Here is a 13,473-nt window from a genome sequence, read left to right as displayed (position 1 = left end):
ATGAATCAATAATGTCCCGAAGTAAGACAACCAACCAAAAACCTCATATTTTGCAAAATCAAACACTAAAATATAACAGGGCTTATGGAAAATTTAGAGTTGGGGCAGAAGGCTCAAATCCCATTCAACTTTGTAACCAAAACACTAACAAAAACAATAAGAAACTGAGAATTACTAGCACAAATAAAAAGATGCTTTCTATTTCCTATTATAGAATAAATGTGGGAATTTTACCAAAAAGGTGGGGCGGGGCAAGGGTGCAGTATGGAAAGCATGTGAGGAAAGACTGAAGCTCCTGCATTATGGAGATAAGATAAAACACACAAATAGCTGGGAAAATCAGACATTTTAATCAGTGCAAAGCCAGATGGAGCCCAGAGCGAGAACAAGGTGCCATCGCCTCCCCCGTTCACTTCCACTAGCCTCCTTTGCTTTCAGTTACTGCTAACTGGTGATGCAAAATACTAAGGTGCTAAGAAAAATCCCATACAAACCACCGCAACTTGCATCTTAAAAGCATCACACCCTATTTCTCAATTGCATATGAGATAATTCACACTACGGAAACATAAATTATAGCAGAGCCAATTGCATTTGCTCAGAACACCAGGGGTCCATGCCGGGTAAGGGGTCGGAGAGTGGAGCTGCAACCAGGAGGTACCAGATGTGTGAGCCAAGAGAAGCACCATTGCGAGGGGCATCATTTAAGGGCCCTGGAGCCACATCGGATCAAGAGTCCTGACCAACTTGCCTGCCAGTCTTAACATGACTAAAACTTACTGGAACAGGCACAGTAAAGACCCTTGAACTGGTTCGGTGGGCAACAGATATGTGTTACACAAGGACTGAATAGGATGACAAATGTAGAGCAGCCAGCAGGAACACACACTAACTACACATGCTTTTCTTCCTCCTGTTAATAATAATTTCTGTTCCAGGACTACTTGAACACAGATGGGGAGCCGGGTCTCAACCAGAGGGAAAGAGATTGGTGAACAGAAAGGAAGTAAAAATAGTTCCACCCATCGGCTATGGTTTATTCTGCTCCTGGAATGGTTTTTCATCATAGTTGTAACCATTCGCCTGCCAAAATGTATCTTTTTAAAAGCAATGAGAGGGCTCCAGTTCCACAGAATGTGCTCAGGAATCACAGAGATGGAACTGTTTCCTAGCAACTAACAGTACCATGCACACAGAAGATGCCCACTAAACAGCTGCTAAGGGAAAGAGGAAGCCAGAGGGAGGGCAGGTCACCTGCTTGCTTAGATGGTTGGGATCATGATTCTTTTAGAAGTTTTGCTTTTCCTTCTAGAGCATAGCAGTCACCAGCCCAAGCTCAAGCTCTGGAACAAAACTGCCTGGATTCAAACCTCAGCTCTGCCACTTATTAACTATGTGACTTCAGGCAAATCAATGAACATTTCTGTGCTCCAGTTTTCCCGTCATGTATTGATAAAATGGGCATAAAATGGTGCTTACCTGAGAAGCACCTTATCTGCTGGGCACAGTGCTAGGTTATTACATTACATTACATTATATAGTAACTCAAGCACCGAGACTAGCAATGCCACATGATAAGTGCTCTAGAAGTGTGTTAACTATTATTATTTTTATTTGTCACCGAACTAGCTACCTTATCACCACATTATCACATTCCGTCAATTCTTGCAACACGATGAATCAGGCCTCCACTTGTCACCCACCCCTCCTATTTATGACATCTTGCAAGGTTCCTGAGGAAACAGGCGGCAACCACGTCTGTTGGTTGATAACAACATTCAGCTCCACAAGCTCCTTTTTTAATTTTCTGTAGGAAAGGCAGAGAGGATGCCATTTCTCAGTGTTTCCACTGGGTCATGACAATGAATGGTCATAACCATAGTCACTTATTAATACCAGCTGCTGGTCATTAGTTTTTACGGGGTATTGTCCTTTTAAAAATACCTATCTAATGAGAGCTCATACAGATGACCACTCCAGTAAAATTCCTCCGTGCTTTTTCTTGAGCTAGATCCTACAACAGGGGAGAGCGAGGAACCTGACTGAGAAAGAGGGGGTGAGAGTCCCGAGGAGCCTGACTGATTGGTTGAGGTGGGGAGAGAAAGAGGGGGTGAGAGTCCCGGGGCAGAATGCTGGGGAGCATGTTTATTTAAAGAAAGGTGATGTCTGCTCTCCAGCCCTGCAGACAGAAATGCCAAGTGCAGCGAGCCCTGTACCAGTCCAACCTGAGGGGAAGGGTGGCCTCCTAAATAATTCCTTCAACTGATATCACCTACCTAAGAGCCAAGAGCGGAATCACTTTCCAAGTGTCCAATCACTGACTGTCTCCAGGCAACTATTGGGTAAACTGCTTTTTTTAATCAGTCTTTAAAAAAAAAAAAAATGTGCTTCCTGTCAGGGCAGCAACAGAGTCTATTTTCTCTGCCACGGCAGAGTCCAAGTGCCAATCAGGCAATCATAGCTGGGCACAAGCTCACTGGGAAATCTCTCGGGCAGCAGGGAATATGGCTGTGAGGCCCTAATGGGGAGCAAAGTGAATAAATTGAAGAGGAGTGAGACGATCGCTAAGAACCCAGACCTTGGCCACAAGAGCTGTGGGGTTTATCAGAGTAGGTAGACCCCAAGCAACCATATATTCATTACAATGAAATATGACAATTTTCTAATAGAGGTAAATTCTAAATGTCCGGTGTGCACAGAAAAGGATTAGTGGGCTTAAAGGAATCAGCGAGTCTGCCTCAGAGGCAGTCATAGTTAAGCCCTGTCTGGAAGGATCTGTCCCTGGAGAAGTGGAGAAGGGGCACTCCAGGGTGCCCCTACCTCAACCACCATTCTCCCCTTTCTCCTAAGGAACAGAACCCAGATTATTACATGGAAACATTACACCCTCCCCTGCAATCAGGAGCGGCTATGTTACTGAAATTCTGGGCAATAAAATGGAACCAGGAGTGTCAGGAAGACTTTTCTAAAAGACATCTTATAAGGAAAAGATGCACTCTTCATTTTCCCTTCCTCCCTCTTGCTTCCTGGAAAGGTGACGTGATGGTGAATCTCTAGCAGCCATGTTGGACCACAAGGAAGGGGATCTAGTGGTAAAAGACACCTAAGTCACAGAGTTTACAATTTCTGGGGCTCCCAGATGACACGTGACTTTATTAGTTTATAAAGCACCTTCTTTCAGAGGAATTTGGGAGACAAGTTCCCAAATCAAAGGACATCTGTGGGTCACGACCCGAAGTCTCACACAAAATTGCTCTGCTTACTCACTGAAAAGTAGGCAGGTTTCTTGCAGCCCCTTCTCACTTCAGAGTGGAATGCAGCGTCTACAGCCCCTATTCTGTGTTAAGAATTTTAATCCCAGAGTCCAAGCTTAAATGTAAATCTCAAAGTCCTCTCTGCCATTTCTCCTAGAAGAGGGTCTCTTGATTTATTGTGCCTTGGTCCTAAGTGGGATGTGGACCATCACGCAAACCCCACTCTAAGTGGGCGGCAAGAATATTTGAGAATTTCTGACTCAGCTCCCTTCTCCGCCCCCTCCCTTACATACACACCTTCAGCACAGCTGGAAAACTATAAGAGCATAAAAGCATGTGTTGTGTGTACACATAAGCTCTTATCTCAATAAATTAGCATCAGTCTAATTCCCTTGCTCAGCACCCTTCACTGGTCTCAGCTTAAATATTACTTTCACTAGGAGTCCTTGTCTGCCTAAAGTTCTTTTCTCTTAAGTCCCCCATTCTTTGTTGTCATAGCAATTATCCCAATTTGTTATCATGAATTTATTGTTTAAGCTCTGCCTCACACACACCACAACTACACTGTGCATCTCCTGTGAGCAGGATTATGTTTATTTTGTTCGCCACCTGACCTTGGTTCTCAGCACTATGCCTGGTATATGGTTGGAGCTTAGTTAACACTTTTCAGGAAATGAATATTAAAATTTGTTTAAAACGCTTTCACACATTAATGCTTATTTTCACCATTAATGCTTACTTTTAGTGTTTACACTGAAGTGAACTTATAAGTGAGTGACAGCCAAGCATCCCAAATAATTATTTTCGTATCTTAAATCATTTGACTGAGCCTATCCTAGCCTTCTTTCAGTTTCCCATTAGAATAAAATAATTGTTTGAATATCACTTTTTAAAATATTTCTTAGGAGAGGAAAAGAGAGCCGTCTACTCCACAATAAGTAACTTCAATTCCTCACTTAGTGTCCCACTTGGTAAAAAATAAGGCTGAGGACTTTTTTATAACAGTACTGGGATGTAAAAATTTAAAAAAGCCCTTCTGCCCTTGACCTTTATAAAAATCAAAAACAAGTGTAGGTCTATTCTTACATGGTCTCCTAATGGGCTATTTAGGAATAGAAGGGTGGGGCACATCCCTAACTTCTAAGGTTGACCAGGAGGCCGAGCTCCCTCCTACAATGGCTGTAACTGTCACAGTCAGAATGCAGAGCCGTGGAAACATGGAGCTTTCTCAACCTAACCAATATTTTATCCTTAAGGTCCCAGCATAAATAAAAGGATACAGTTTTGCTGATAGTATAAGTTTAGTGAGAAAAGGTGGCAGCCAAGATATTCCTTAGGTGCATGTTTTATGACTACGTCACCTTGTTTTTTTCCCCTTATGCCAAAGTTAATTCCCTGAGATTGGATGGCCACCCCATCAGGGTTAGCTACATGAGGACATCTCTTTGGGATTATTGTTTTCAACACTGCAAACATGGAATTTTACCACAGCAGAGCTGAACTCCATGACATCATTCTTCTTTGCAAAAAGAGATATAACATCTCCCCGTGTCCAGGCAGAAGTCTTTCCAATATTTCATCATTCTTTTTATAAGGACTATTTTTTTTCAAGGACTATTTTTTTTCCTGTATCTTCTAGTAACCCCCTAATTTAGGCTCTTCTTATATTTCTCAATTACTTAAAAATAAAGTTCTGTTATCTTTCCTTTCCTCACTTGACTGCCCTGAAGTCCTCCTTTTTCCCACTCTACCCTCCCACCACACACACAGAAAGATCCTATCCGATACCTTTCCTTTGCTTCAAAAGTAAACACACACACATCCTTGGGAACAAATGAGGGGAAATACTATACAATTGTATTGCACAGTTTTCTAAATCACAGAAGAGTGAACTGGGCTTCAAAAAAATAAAAACTCTAGCTCCAATGAAAGTAGTTTAGTCAAAAATCCACTAATGTTAAAAAAAAAAGTTTCACTATCGCTATTAAAGTAGAAAAAAAAAAATCAACCAGTGTTAAGCGATTCAGTCCTTAACCGTGAAAATAAAGGCCGAAAAGACGAGGGTTAGACTGGAATGTAGGTGACAGGGATGCTGACTACAGCCAAGATTCCCAGAAGTCACAGAGCTACTTTGTTTAGACCCTTCAGTTCTTCAGGATGGGACCAGGATACCTGCAGGAGAGGCCGCCAATCTCCTCTCTTGGAAGGACCTGCCTCTCGGCTGAACTCGACAACAAAACTGTTCCCAGGTGAGCTCCTGTCCAAACAGGAGAACTCTCAGGTAAGAGAGAAGGAGCTGTGGCAAAGGCCTCAGACAGATGTGCCGACAGCACTTAAACGCATCAGCGTGGGGAAGAGACAGCCCTTTGCACCCCTAGCCTTTTGTGTTTTGGAGCACAAGACAGATCACACAGGTAGTAGGTCTTTACTCAAACTCTCTGGGGAAGGTAGAGTATGGAACTTTACCTCAACTACTCAGCTTCTCCAATAGAAAATGCTAAAGCACACATGGACTATTATGCATTTATGCATCCCCACATGGAACAGCCATTGGAGGTAAAACTGTAACAAGAGAGCCACAGTTCCTAATATCACAAACATAAAATATTCTAGAATATCTGTCCTCTTAAGTAATCGTATGTTAAGGAATCAGCAAGGTTTTTAAAAAATTTTTTAAACTACTTACTTATTGGCCATTTGCCCTAAAAAAAAACTTCAGTGGAGTGCCTGGGAGCTGTAACAACAGGAGACAGAAACCGGAAGCTAGCAACTCTGAACTACAGACAATGCCATTGCCCAGTTCCGCCTTAGCAAAGTGAGGTGTGAAGGCAGCCAGCAAAGGCGCAGAGCCTGAGGGCCTTGGGAGCACCACCTACCTGGTGTCCCGCCCCTCCCCCACCCGATGTAAGGTCTGTCCCAGTGAGGACAGCCCCTCAGTCCTGGCAGCAGAAAGGTACAAACTGTGAAGAAAAACAAACTAGGGAGCCATAGCTTCTGAAATCCACATCATGACTCAGAAAAAAGGCAGGGGTGGGGAGAACCTCTGCACAGTCAGAGGGACAGAAAGCTCAGTCCTTACAGAAATTTTCACACATGGTCCTAAATGTAGGAAGCACTATAAGGGATATGATCCTGCAATCCCACTCCTGGATATATATCTGGAGAAAAACATAATTCGAAAAGACACATGCACCCCAATGTTCGTAGCAGCACTATTTACAATAGCCAAGACGTGGAAGCAAACTAAACATCCATTGACAGATGAATGGATAAAGAAGATGTGGTGCATATATACAATGGAATATTACTCAGCCATTAAAAAAGAAGGAAATAATGCCATTTGCAGTAACATGGATGGACCTAGAGATTATATACTAAGTGAAGTAAGTCAGAGAAAGGCAAATATCATATGATATGGCTTATATGTGGAATCTAATAAAAGGATACAAATGAACTTATTTACAAAACAGAAATAGACTCACAGACAGAAAACAAACTTATGGTTACCAAAAGGGAGGGGGGGAAGAGGGATAAATTAGGAGTTTGGGATGAAAATGTACACACTACTATGTTTAAAATAGATAACCAACAAGGACCTACTGTATAGCACAGGGAACTATACTCAATATCTTGTAAAAACCTATAATGGAAGAGGATGTAAAAAATATATATATTTTTATATATATGTATAACTGAATCACTTTACTGTACACCTGAAACAAATACAACATTGTAAATCAACTATATTTCAATAAAAATAATAATTAAAAAAAAAAGATAACAACGGCTTCCAAGTTAGACAGCCTGGGTTTCGAATCCTGACTCTAACCAGTACTTCCTGACTAGGTGACCCTGAGCAAGTGTCCTAATTCCTGGAAGCCACAATGTCTTCAGCTGTAAATTTTGGATATCTGGGTACATATATTTGTAGAAGTTAAGAAAGGATGCTTTCGATTAAAGTCCTAGTTTTGCCACTTACTTGTGACTTTGGGGAAGATATTTTCTCACCTGTAAATGGGGATAATAACAGTATTTACTTCTAAGGGATTAATGAGTTTTTCACCCTGTGCCTGACACATAGTAAGTACTCAGTACATATCAGCTATTATCATCGTGAGTCCTGGTTTCATCACCATCCTTATCATTATCATGTTACCCCTAGCTATGACACTTCTACGTTTCAGGATAGTCCTAAGCAAAAAGAGAAGTTTCCAGGCCAATTGCCAGGAGCTGCCTGGTCCCACCTAGCACCAACTTCCACTCACAGAATCACCGGCCAGATGTTCACATCATGGCTCCATTGTCATCCATCAATAGAGAGCCGGGGACCCAGAGATCCAGTTGCTGGGGAACACACCCCACTCTACCGCCCTCTTGGTGGCCAGAGCTCAGTCTGCTCCTTTGGAGCTTGCCTGATGCAAACTTGGTTTCCAGGGAGATGCTGGGACCAGAAGAGCCAGCCCCACCTCCCACTCCACTTCCCCTTTCCCCAAATCTGTGGGACCTCACTGTTCTCCTACCACGTGACAGCATTGTGTCATAGCAGCCCTTGTATACAAACAAGCCAGACTATTTAAATGTCACTGTGAGAATGATGCTGCCTGCTCTCATTTCCATATCTATTCAGACCACCACTCCTTTCTGGAGCTAGCCAGAAAAGTTTTTCTTCCTCTTCCCTAGCTCTCCATGCAGAGTAGAGAACCATATGCAAAGTTAAATCTTTGTTGTAGTAAAATGATGTAAGAGTCATCAAGTCCTGACAGAGAAGGAGAATTAGAATGACTATATAACTCATGGCATATGTTCATTCATCATTACATCGCAAATGTCGTATGTTCCTGGCCACCAAAAGCTACATTCTCTCAAAGGCTACAGATAAATTCTCCCAACTGCTAAACAATACAACAGCTTTCAGTCTTGGAGAGCTAAGGTACCCTCGGTGCTTTTAATCTTCAAAAGCAGGTCCCAGTTGAATAAGAAAACAATTCTATGTGAGCGGGGAGGGGGAGAGATGACCCAAAATGATGAACTGATCCCTCCCAGTACTAGTTCCCACTCATGTGAAATACGGATTAGGTCACAAATGAGATTATATGCAGCACCAAGCCCCACAGGCATGCTATGATTAAAGTTAAAGGAGTCCAGAAACGTCTCAAGTTGAGACGTAAGGCTGAGTTGGGTTGAAATTTCCAACCCCTCCCTAAAGGCCTGGCAACTTGCTCCAAATCACAACTGAAACTGAGTTGAAGCAACATCTGTTTCTCCAGAAAGTGTTTGGCATTGCAGAGGAGAACTACAGATTAGAACAGATAAACACTCTTGTGGGTGGAGAAGCAAAGGGGATGGGGGAGACCAAGAAAATTAGAATCATCTACCTGCTAACATAGTCTTGTAACTCAATAACTACCATCACGGGGGGGGGGGGGCGGGGGGGGAGGGAAAGATGAAAAAGAAGAGAGGAAGGAGGAAGGAAAATAAATGGGGGACTTATTCTTCTTCTACAGGGAGTTGACACAACGTCAATGAACAAAACACTGCTACACTGGAGTTGAATATTCAGACAACCACCATTTGTTTAACGATTTAATGTTGGATTGTGTGCAAGAAGAGAGGAATTGAGCATTCTGCTTGGAGTTTGGTTAACAAAGACTATGCGTTAAACTTAAATTGTCAACACAGTATTGGGGAATAATTTTCTAAACCTTATTGGACCATCAGGATCATCTTATCAGTTGGTATTACTGGTTTTCCTCTGATGCCTAAATCTCTTTTAACTCAAGTCAGAATAACACACAACACCTATTTAACTTCTAGTCCAGGTATCTGGAGCTAATAACGTATGACAATAGAATTAGGTCAGTAGACAACTGAATTATATTTTTTACACTAAAAAACTCAGGGTTCTGAAGATTTTCTTCCAAAATCAGCTGCAGTTGTTATTAACAACAATAGAAACAACAACAATAATAGCAATAACAGTATTAATAAAGATAGCAGTGGTAATAGTAGCAGTACTATAGTAGTAACGGTAGTAGTGATATTAATAGCAGTAGTAATATAATGGCAATAATAATAATGATCACTACTTAAGCGGCACTTCCTAAATGCTGCGTACTATTCTAAGCATCTTAAATGTATTAACTTATTTCATTCTCACAGCACCGCTTGGAGGTAGGTAAGCTACTATTAGTACCCCTGTTTTACAGATGCTTTGAACAATATCTCTTTGTTATTTTTGTTGTTGTTAACCACTAGCGCTAGCTTTCAAAGAAACTATTTAGAACCAAAAGGAGAGGAAATACAGCCTGTCCAATGTCACACAGCTAGAAGGCAATACACCTGGGATTCCAACCCAGGCTGCCCAGCCCCAAAGCCTGACCTCTAACCGCTGTGCTGCACTCACTGCCCCTCTGCTTTGGAAGGCCTTCTAGAAAAGGAATGTGGAAGGAAATTAGGCCCCTGCCTGCTGGTAGCCAGAGTTAATATGTGAAGTTTGCGTTTCCTTCAGGAGTCTCCCCAAAGCCACATTAAGACACGTAGCCTGCTCCGACGGCTATAAAAAGTCGCTGGAAGTGTTATGGAACTGTTCCCACCTGGCCTGTGACCTCCGTCAGGGCTTTCACCTTTGCCAGCCAAGGCAGAAGCTGGGGGTGGGGTGAGATGGGGGCATGGTTCCCAGGCCACCGTTTCCTGCCCAGTAACAGAGTCCTCAAACAGCCAAGACTGCAGGCTGAGAGAAATTCCTCACTAACAAGTTATCTCCTGGAGCTTGTTCCCTGAGCCTTTATTAAGAATGAACAGTTTTCTCACCAATCCATGACTCAACGAAGACCAGGGACTGAAGAGGAGAGAAAAACTGCAAAGTTTGTTTATTAACCTGCTGCGCCCAAGGGAACATTTTTCTGAAAGGGTGAAATTCCTGACCACTCAAAAGAAAAAGGAAGAAAAAAAAAAAAGGCTGTGGGAAATTTAATCACCAACTGAACAAAAGTGAAAAACAAAGCCCTACCAATGAGGATGTTGCCGAAGACAACGGGGCCCCTAAAGGAGATGCAATTGTCTCGAGATAACAGTCCCCCTGGGAACTCGGCTCACACTAAGTACTACATTATTGCTATATTAGCCGAGGAATCTTTGTTCACTGGGCAACTGCGCGCAGAACCATCTGTTACTGCTCCTGGGTTCCCCCGGTTTGCAGACGCGGCATTTACATTTCAAGAGGAATCTCCGGGAAGGAAGAGGGACGGTCTCTATCTCTCCCCGGAGCAAACACCTTTTTATACAGCCTGGGAGGGGAAGCTCTCCTTTCCGTGAAACCCAACTCTGCGATTGAAAGGAGATAGGCCGCTTCAATAATGCACACGCACAGCGCCACGACTGCTTCGTCCTAAAGCCACGCACTGCCCGTTACGGCTTTCACATTCTCGAATTGGTAGATCTGGTAAAGCACCCAGAACAATGCCCAACTGTCTATAGGGCCCAATGGGGCTCTGCTTTCTTAAGGAAGCCCTTCTTGTTTTTAAACCTGTGGAACCAGGACAAAAGCTGATATTCTGCACTGCATAATATTTAGCTTGAGATATACCACCACTTAAAAACAGACTGTGACCTGGGCTGAAGAAGATGTTTTAGATCGTAATCTAAGTGGGGGCTAGAGTACTATATACCTAGGTGAAAATTCATGGAGGTGTGCACTTGAGATGTGTGCACTTTCCTATGTGCAAATGATCCCACAATACATTTTTTAAAGTATAGTATGTATGCCCGTGTTACTCACAATTAAGGAAATGGGGACTACACCGCTTGCCTTCAAGAACCGTAGAGTGCTCTGCTCTTACACCCTCCCCTCATCACCATCCACATCCAAAATCTCTCCTGAGAATTTTAAAGTTCAAGAACATGAAAAACACAGCTCTCCAACTCTCAACCAAGCCAGTGACTACAAATGTTTCCTGTATGTCCTGTGAGCCCAAGTATGCAGCACAGAGAAAGCACCTGTCACAGCCCAAGCCGTGCCGGCCACATCTCACAAATAGAAAGCCAAGGTCTTTTTCTCATCTGCTCATTAGCCATCAAATTATGAGAGACACGACTGGGGCTTTTAGCAATAGAGCCTCGAGTTTATTCTTCTGTTTCTTTAACCCTATTTTTAAATAGATCTTTCTAAACTTTGCCTGACACTCTTGCTTGTATGAAGCAGGTTAACCCTGTAAGATGCAGGCCTGTGGCTGGAGCAATTAGAGCAGCATTAAGTGAGGGTGGTTTCTCCAGGCATCTCAGCAGATTTAAATCTGTACCATCGTAGCTGTTACCCCAGCAGCAACAAGGGTGTCACTAAGTGACAGGCTGAGTACTAAGAGGCTTCACCATTGCTGGATCATGACTTAGCGGTACATTTCTTCCTTTGAACTACCAGGGAGGGAGAGCTGCCTGTCCCTGAGGAAAAGAGGGTCAAATTCGCCTTCCACTAAGCCTCAAGAAAGGCCGCCAGCCGCAAAACAGAGGCTCACTGCACGGATCATAATGGGTCACCTTTCCCCGCTCGCACCCTCCTAGCGTCCTGACCCCCGCAGACACTTCATTTCGGGAGCGCAGGGCCACCAAGCTGCATCTACAGATAAACATCGAGAATCAGGATCGCCCAGCGAGCGCTTCCTGGACTGAGTCGAGAGCTCCAGTGATTTCCCTGGCCTGCCACCGAGTCATTTAAGAAGTGAAATATGCCAACGGGGCCGGGTACCCAGCACCTGGGAGCCCGTCCCACCGCCTCTGCGATGGAGTGGGAGCTGCCAATGGCTGGGCAACGTCTCTGCGGATGGCGCATTCTCAGGTGGGTCTTGCAGGCTCCCCGGCCCTCTGCGCTGTGCCAGCCTCACACCTGACCCGGTGCCAGGAATACAGCCAGAGGCTCCGGTGGGAGCCGGCCCTCTGCGCTTCCGTGGAGACACGCACAACTCCGCCCGGGAAGGGCGGGGAGGGGGAGCCAACGGGTGGAGGTAGGACTGGGAGCAGGACCCCCGACATGCTGCGTCGGCAAGGACTCCAGGGGCTCGCGCATAACGAGGCTTTGCGGCGCTTCTGCTCGCACTGCGCTTCCTTTGGCAGCGCCTGGAAGCGGCAGGAGCTGAGATTTGCGCGGCTGACGGGCAGGAAGGATGGAGGCTCAGGGGACCGCTTCCTGCCCCCCACACGCACAGCTAGACCGCAGTGTCCCCCCTTCGCGCCCACCCTCACCCGAGACGCCAGTGCCAAAGCGTCAGGGGGTCGCAGCTCGCTCGAGGCCCTGACGGGTGCCCCGGAGCAGCTGGCAAAAGAAAGTGGGGGGAGGCGAGGCTGGACCTGTCGTCAGTGTGTGTGCGGGTCGGTGGCTCCGGGCTGCCCCTGCAAAGCCCCCCGCCAGCCGCGGGCACCTACCTCGATCCACTTCTGCGCCTCGGAGAAGGCGGGCTCGGGGGGCGGCTCAGGCTGCAGGGGCTGAAGAGCTTCCAGACCGAGAGCGGCACAAGCCATTTGCGAAGCCCCGCGTCTACTCAAGCGCTGGGCCGCCGGGATGAGGACGGCCGCCGCCGCCGCCGCCGCCGACGCCGCAGGAGCGCGCTCCCCGCCCCTTCCCGCCCGCCCGCCCGCTCTCCTCCCCTGCCCGCCCCTCCCCCGCGCGGCGCAGGTCCCGGAGGAGAGCCGCGCTGCAGCCGAGGACGCCGCCGCAGCTGTTCCCAGCGCCGCCCGGCTCGGCCGCGCCGTGAGTCCCCGCGGGAGCGAGCGCGGAGGCGCCAGGAGCTCCCTCCCTCCCCACCTCCTCTGCCCGCTCCACCCACCCCCTCCGGGGCGGGGGTGTCAGCCACCAACTAAAAATAACCGAGTGAGCACTGGGTATCTCCCTCCCTGCCCACGACGCGACTGGGAGAGGGACTCGGGCAGCCGCCCCGCACGTCCCCGCGCCGCGCCGGCTGCGGAGGGGCAAGCGGGTCGGGCCGCACGTGGGAGACGCGCGGCGAGCCGGGCGCACGCGTCCCGGGGGAGCCCGCGCTGCCGCAGCCTAGCAGTGGCCGCCCGCACCTGCTGTCCCCCACTCACGGCCGCAGAAGTGGGGGGCAAGAGGCGCAGCCCTCTGACCCGATGCCAGGGATGTTCAGTCGCCTGATCTTTTTGTAAGAAAAAAAAAGAAAGATAAACGACCCTTATAAACTTTTTTCTCTGCGGGCAAGCTACCTATGTCCCA

The 13,473-nt window shown here is 46.2% G+C and overlaps 1 protein-coding gene across 6 annotated transcripts in view; it reads right to left on the bottom strand.

Annotated features, from left to right (window-relative positions):
• LIMCH1 (LIM and calponin homology domains 1) overlaps positions 1 to 13,077 on the bottom strand; it is a 342,867-nt gene extending 329,790 nt beyond the window's left edge. For all 6 annotated transcript variants that reach the window (XM_079919399.1, XM_079919394.1, XM_079919397.1 and 3 more), the window contains exon 1: positions 12,669 to 13,077. In XM_079919399.1, coding sequence (XP_079775525.1) covers positions 12,669 to 12,764 — 96 coding nt within the window. In that variant the 5' untranslated portion in view covers positions 12,765 to 13,077. The remainder of the gene's footprint in view (positions 1 to 12,668) is intronic.
• Between the last annotated feature and the right edge of the window lie 396 nt (positions 13,078 to 13,473).

The sequence above is a fragment of the Stenella coeruleoalba genome, assembly GCF_951394435.1.
Source record: "Stenella coeruleoalba genome assembly, chromosome: 4".
Lineage (NCBI taxonomy): Eukaryota > Metazoa > Chordata > Mammalia > Artiodactyla > Delphinidae > Stenella > Stenella coeruleoalba.
This window is presented reverse-complemented; position numbering and strand designations above follow the sequence as displayed.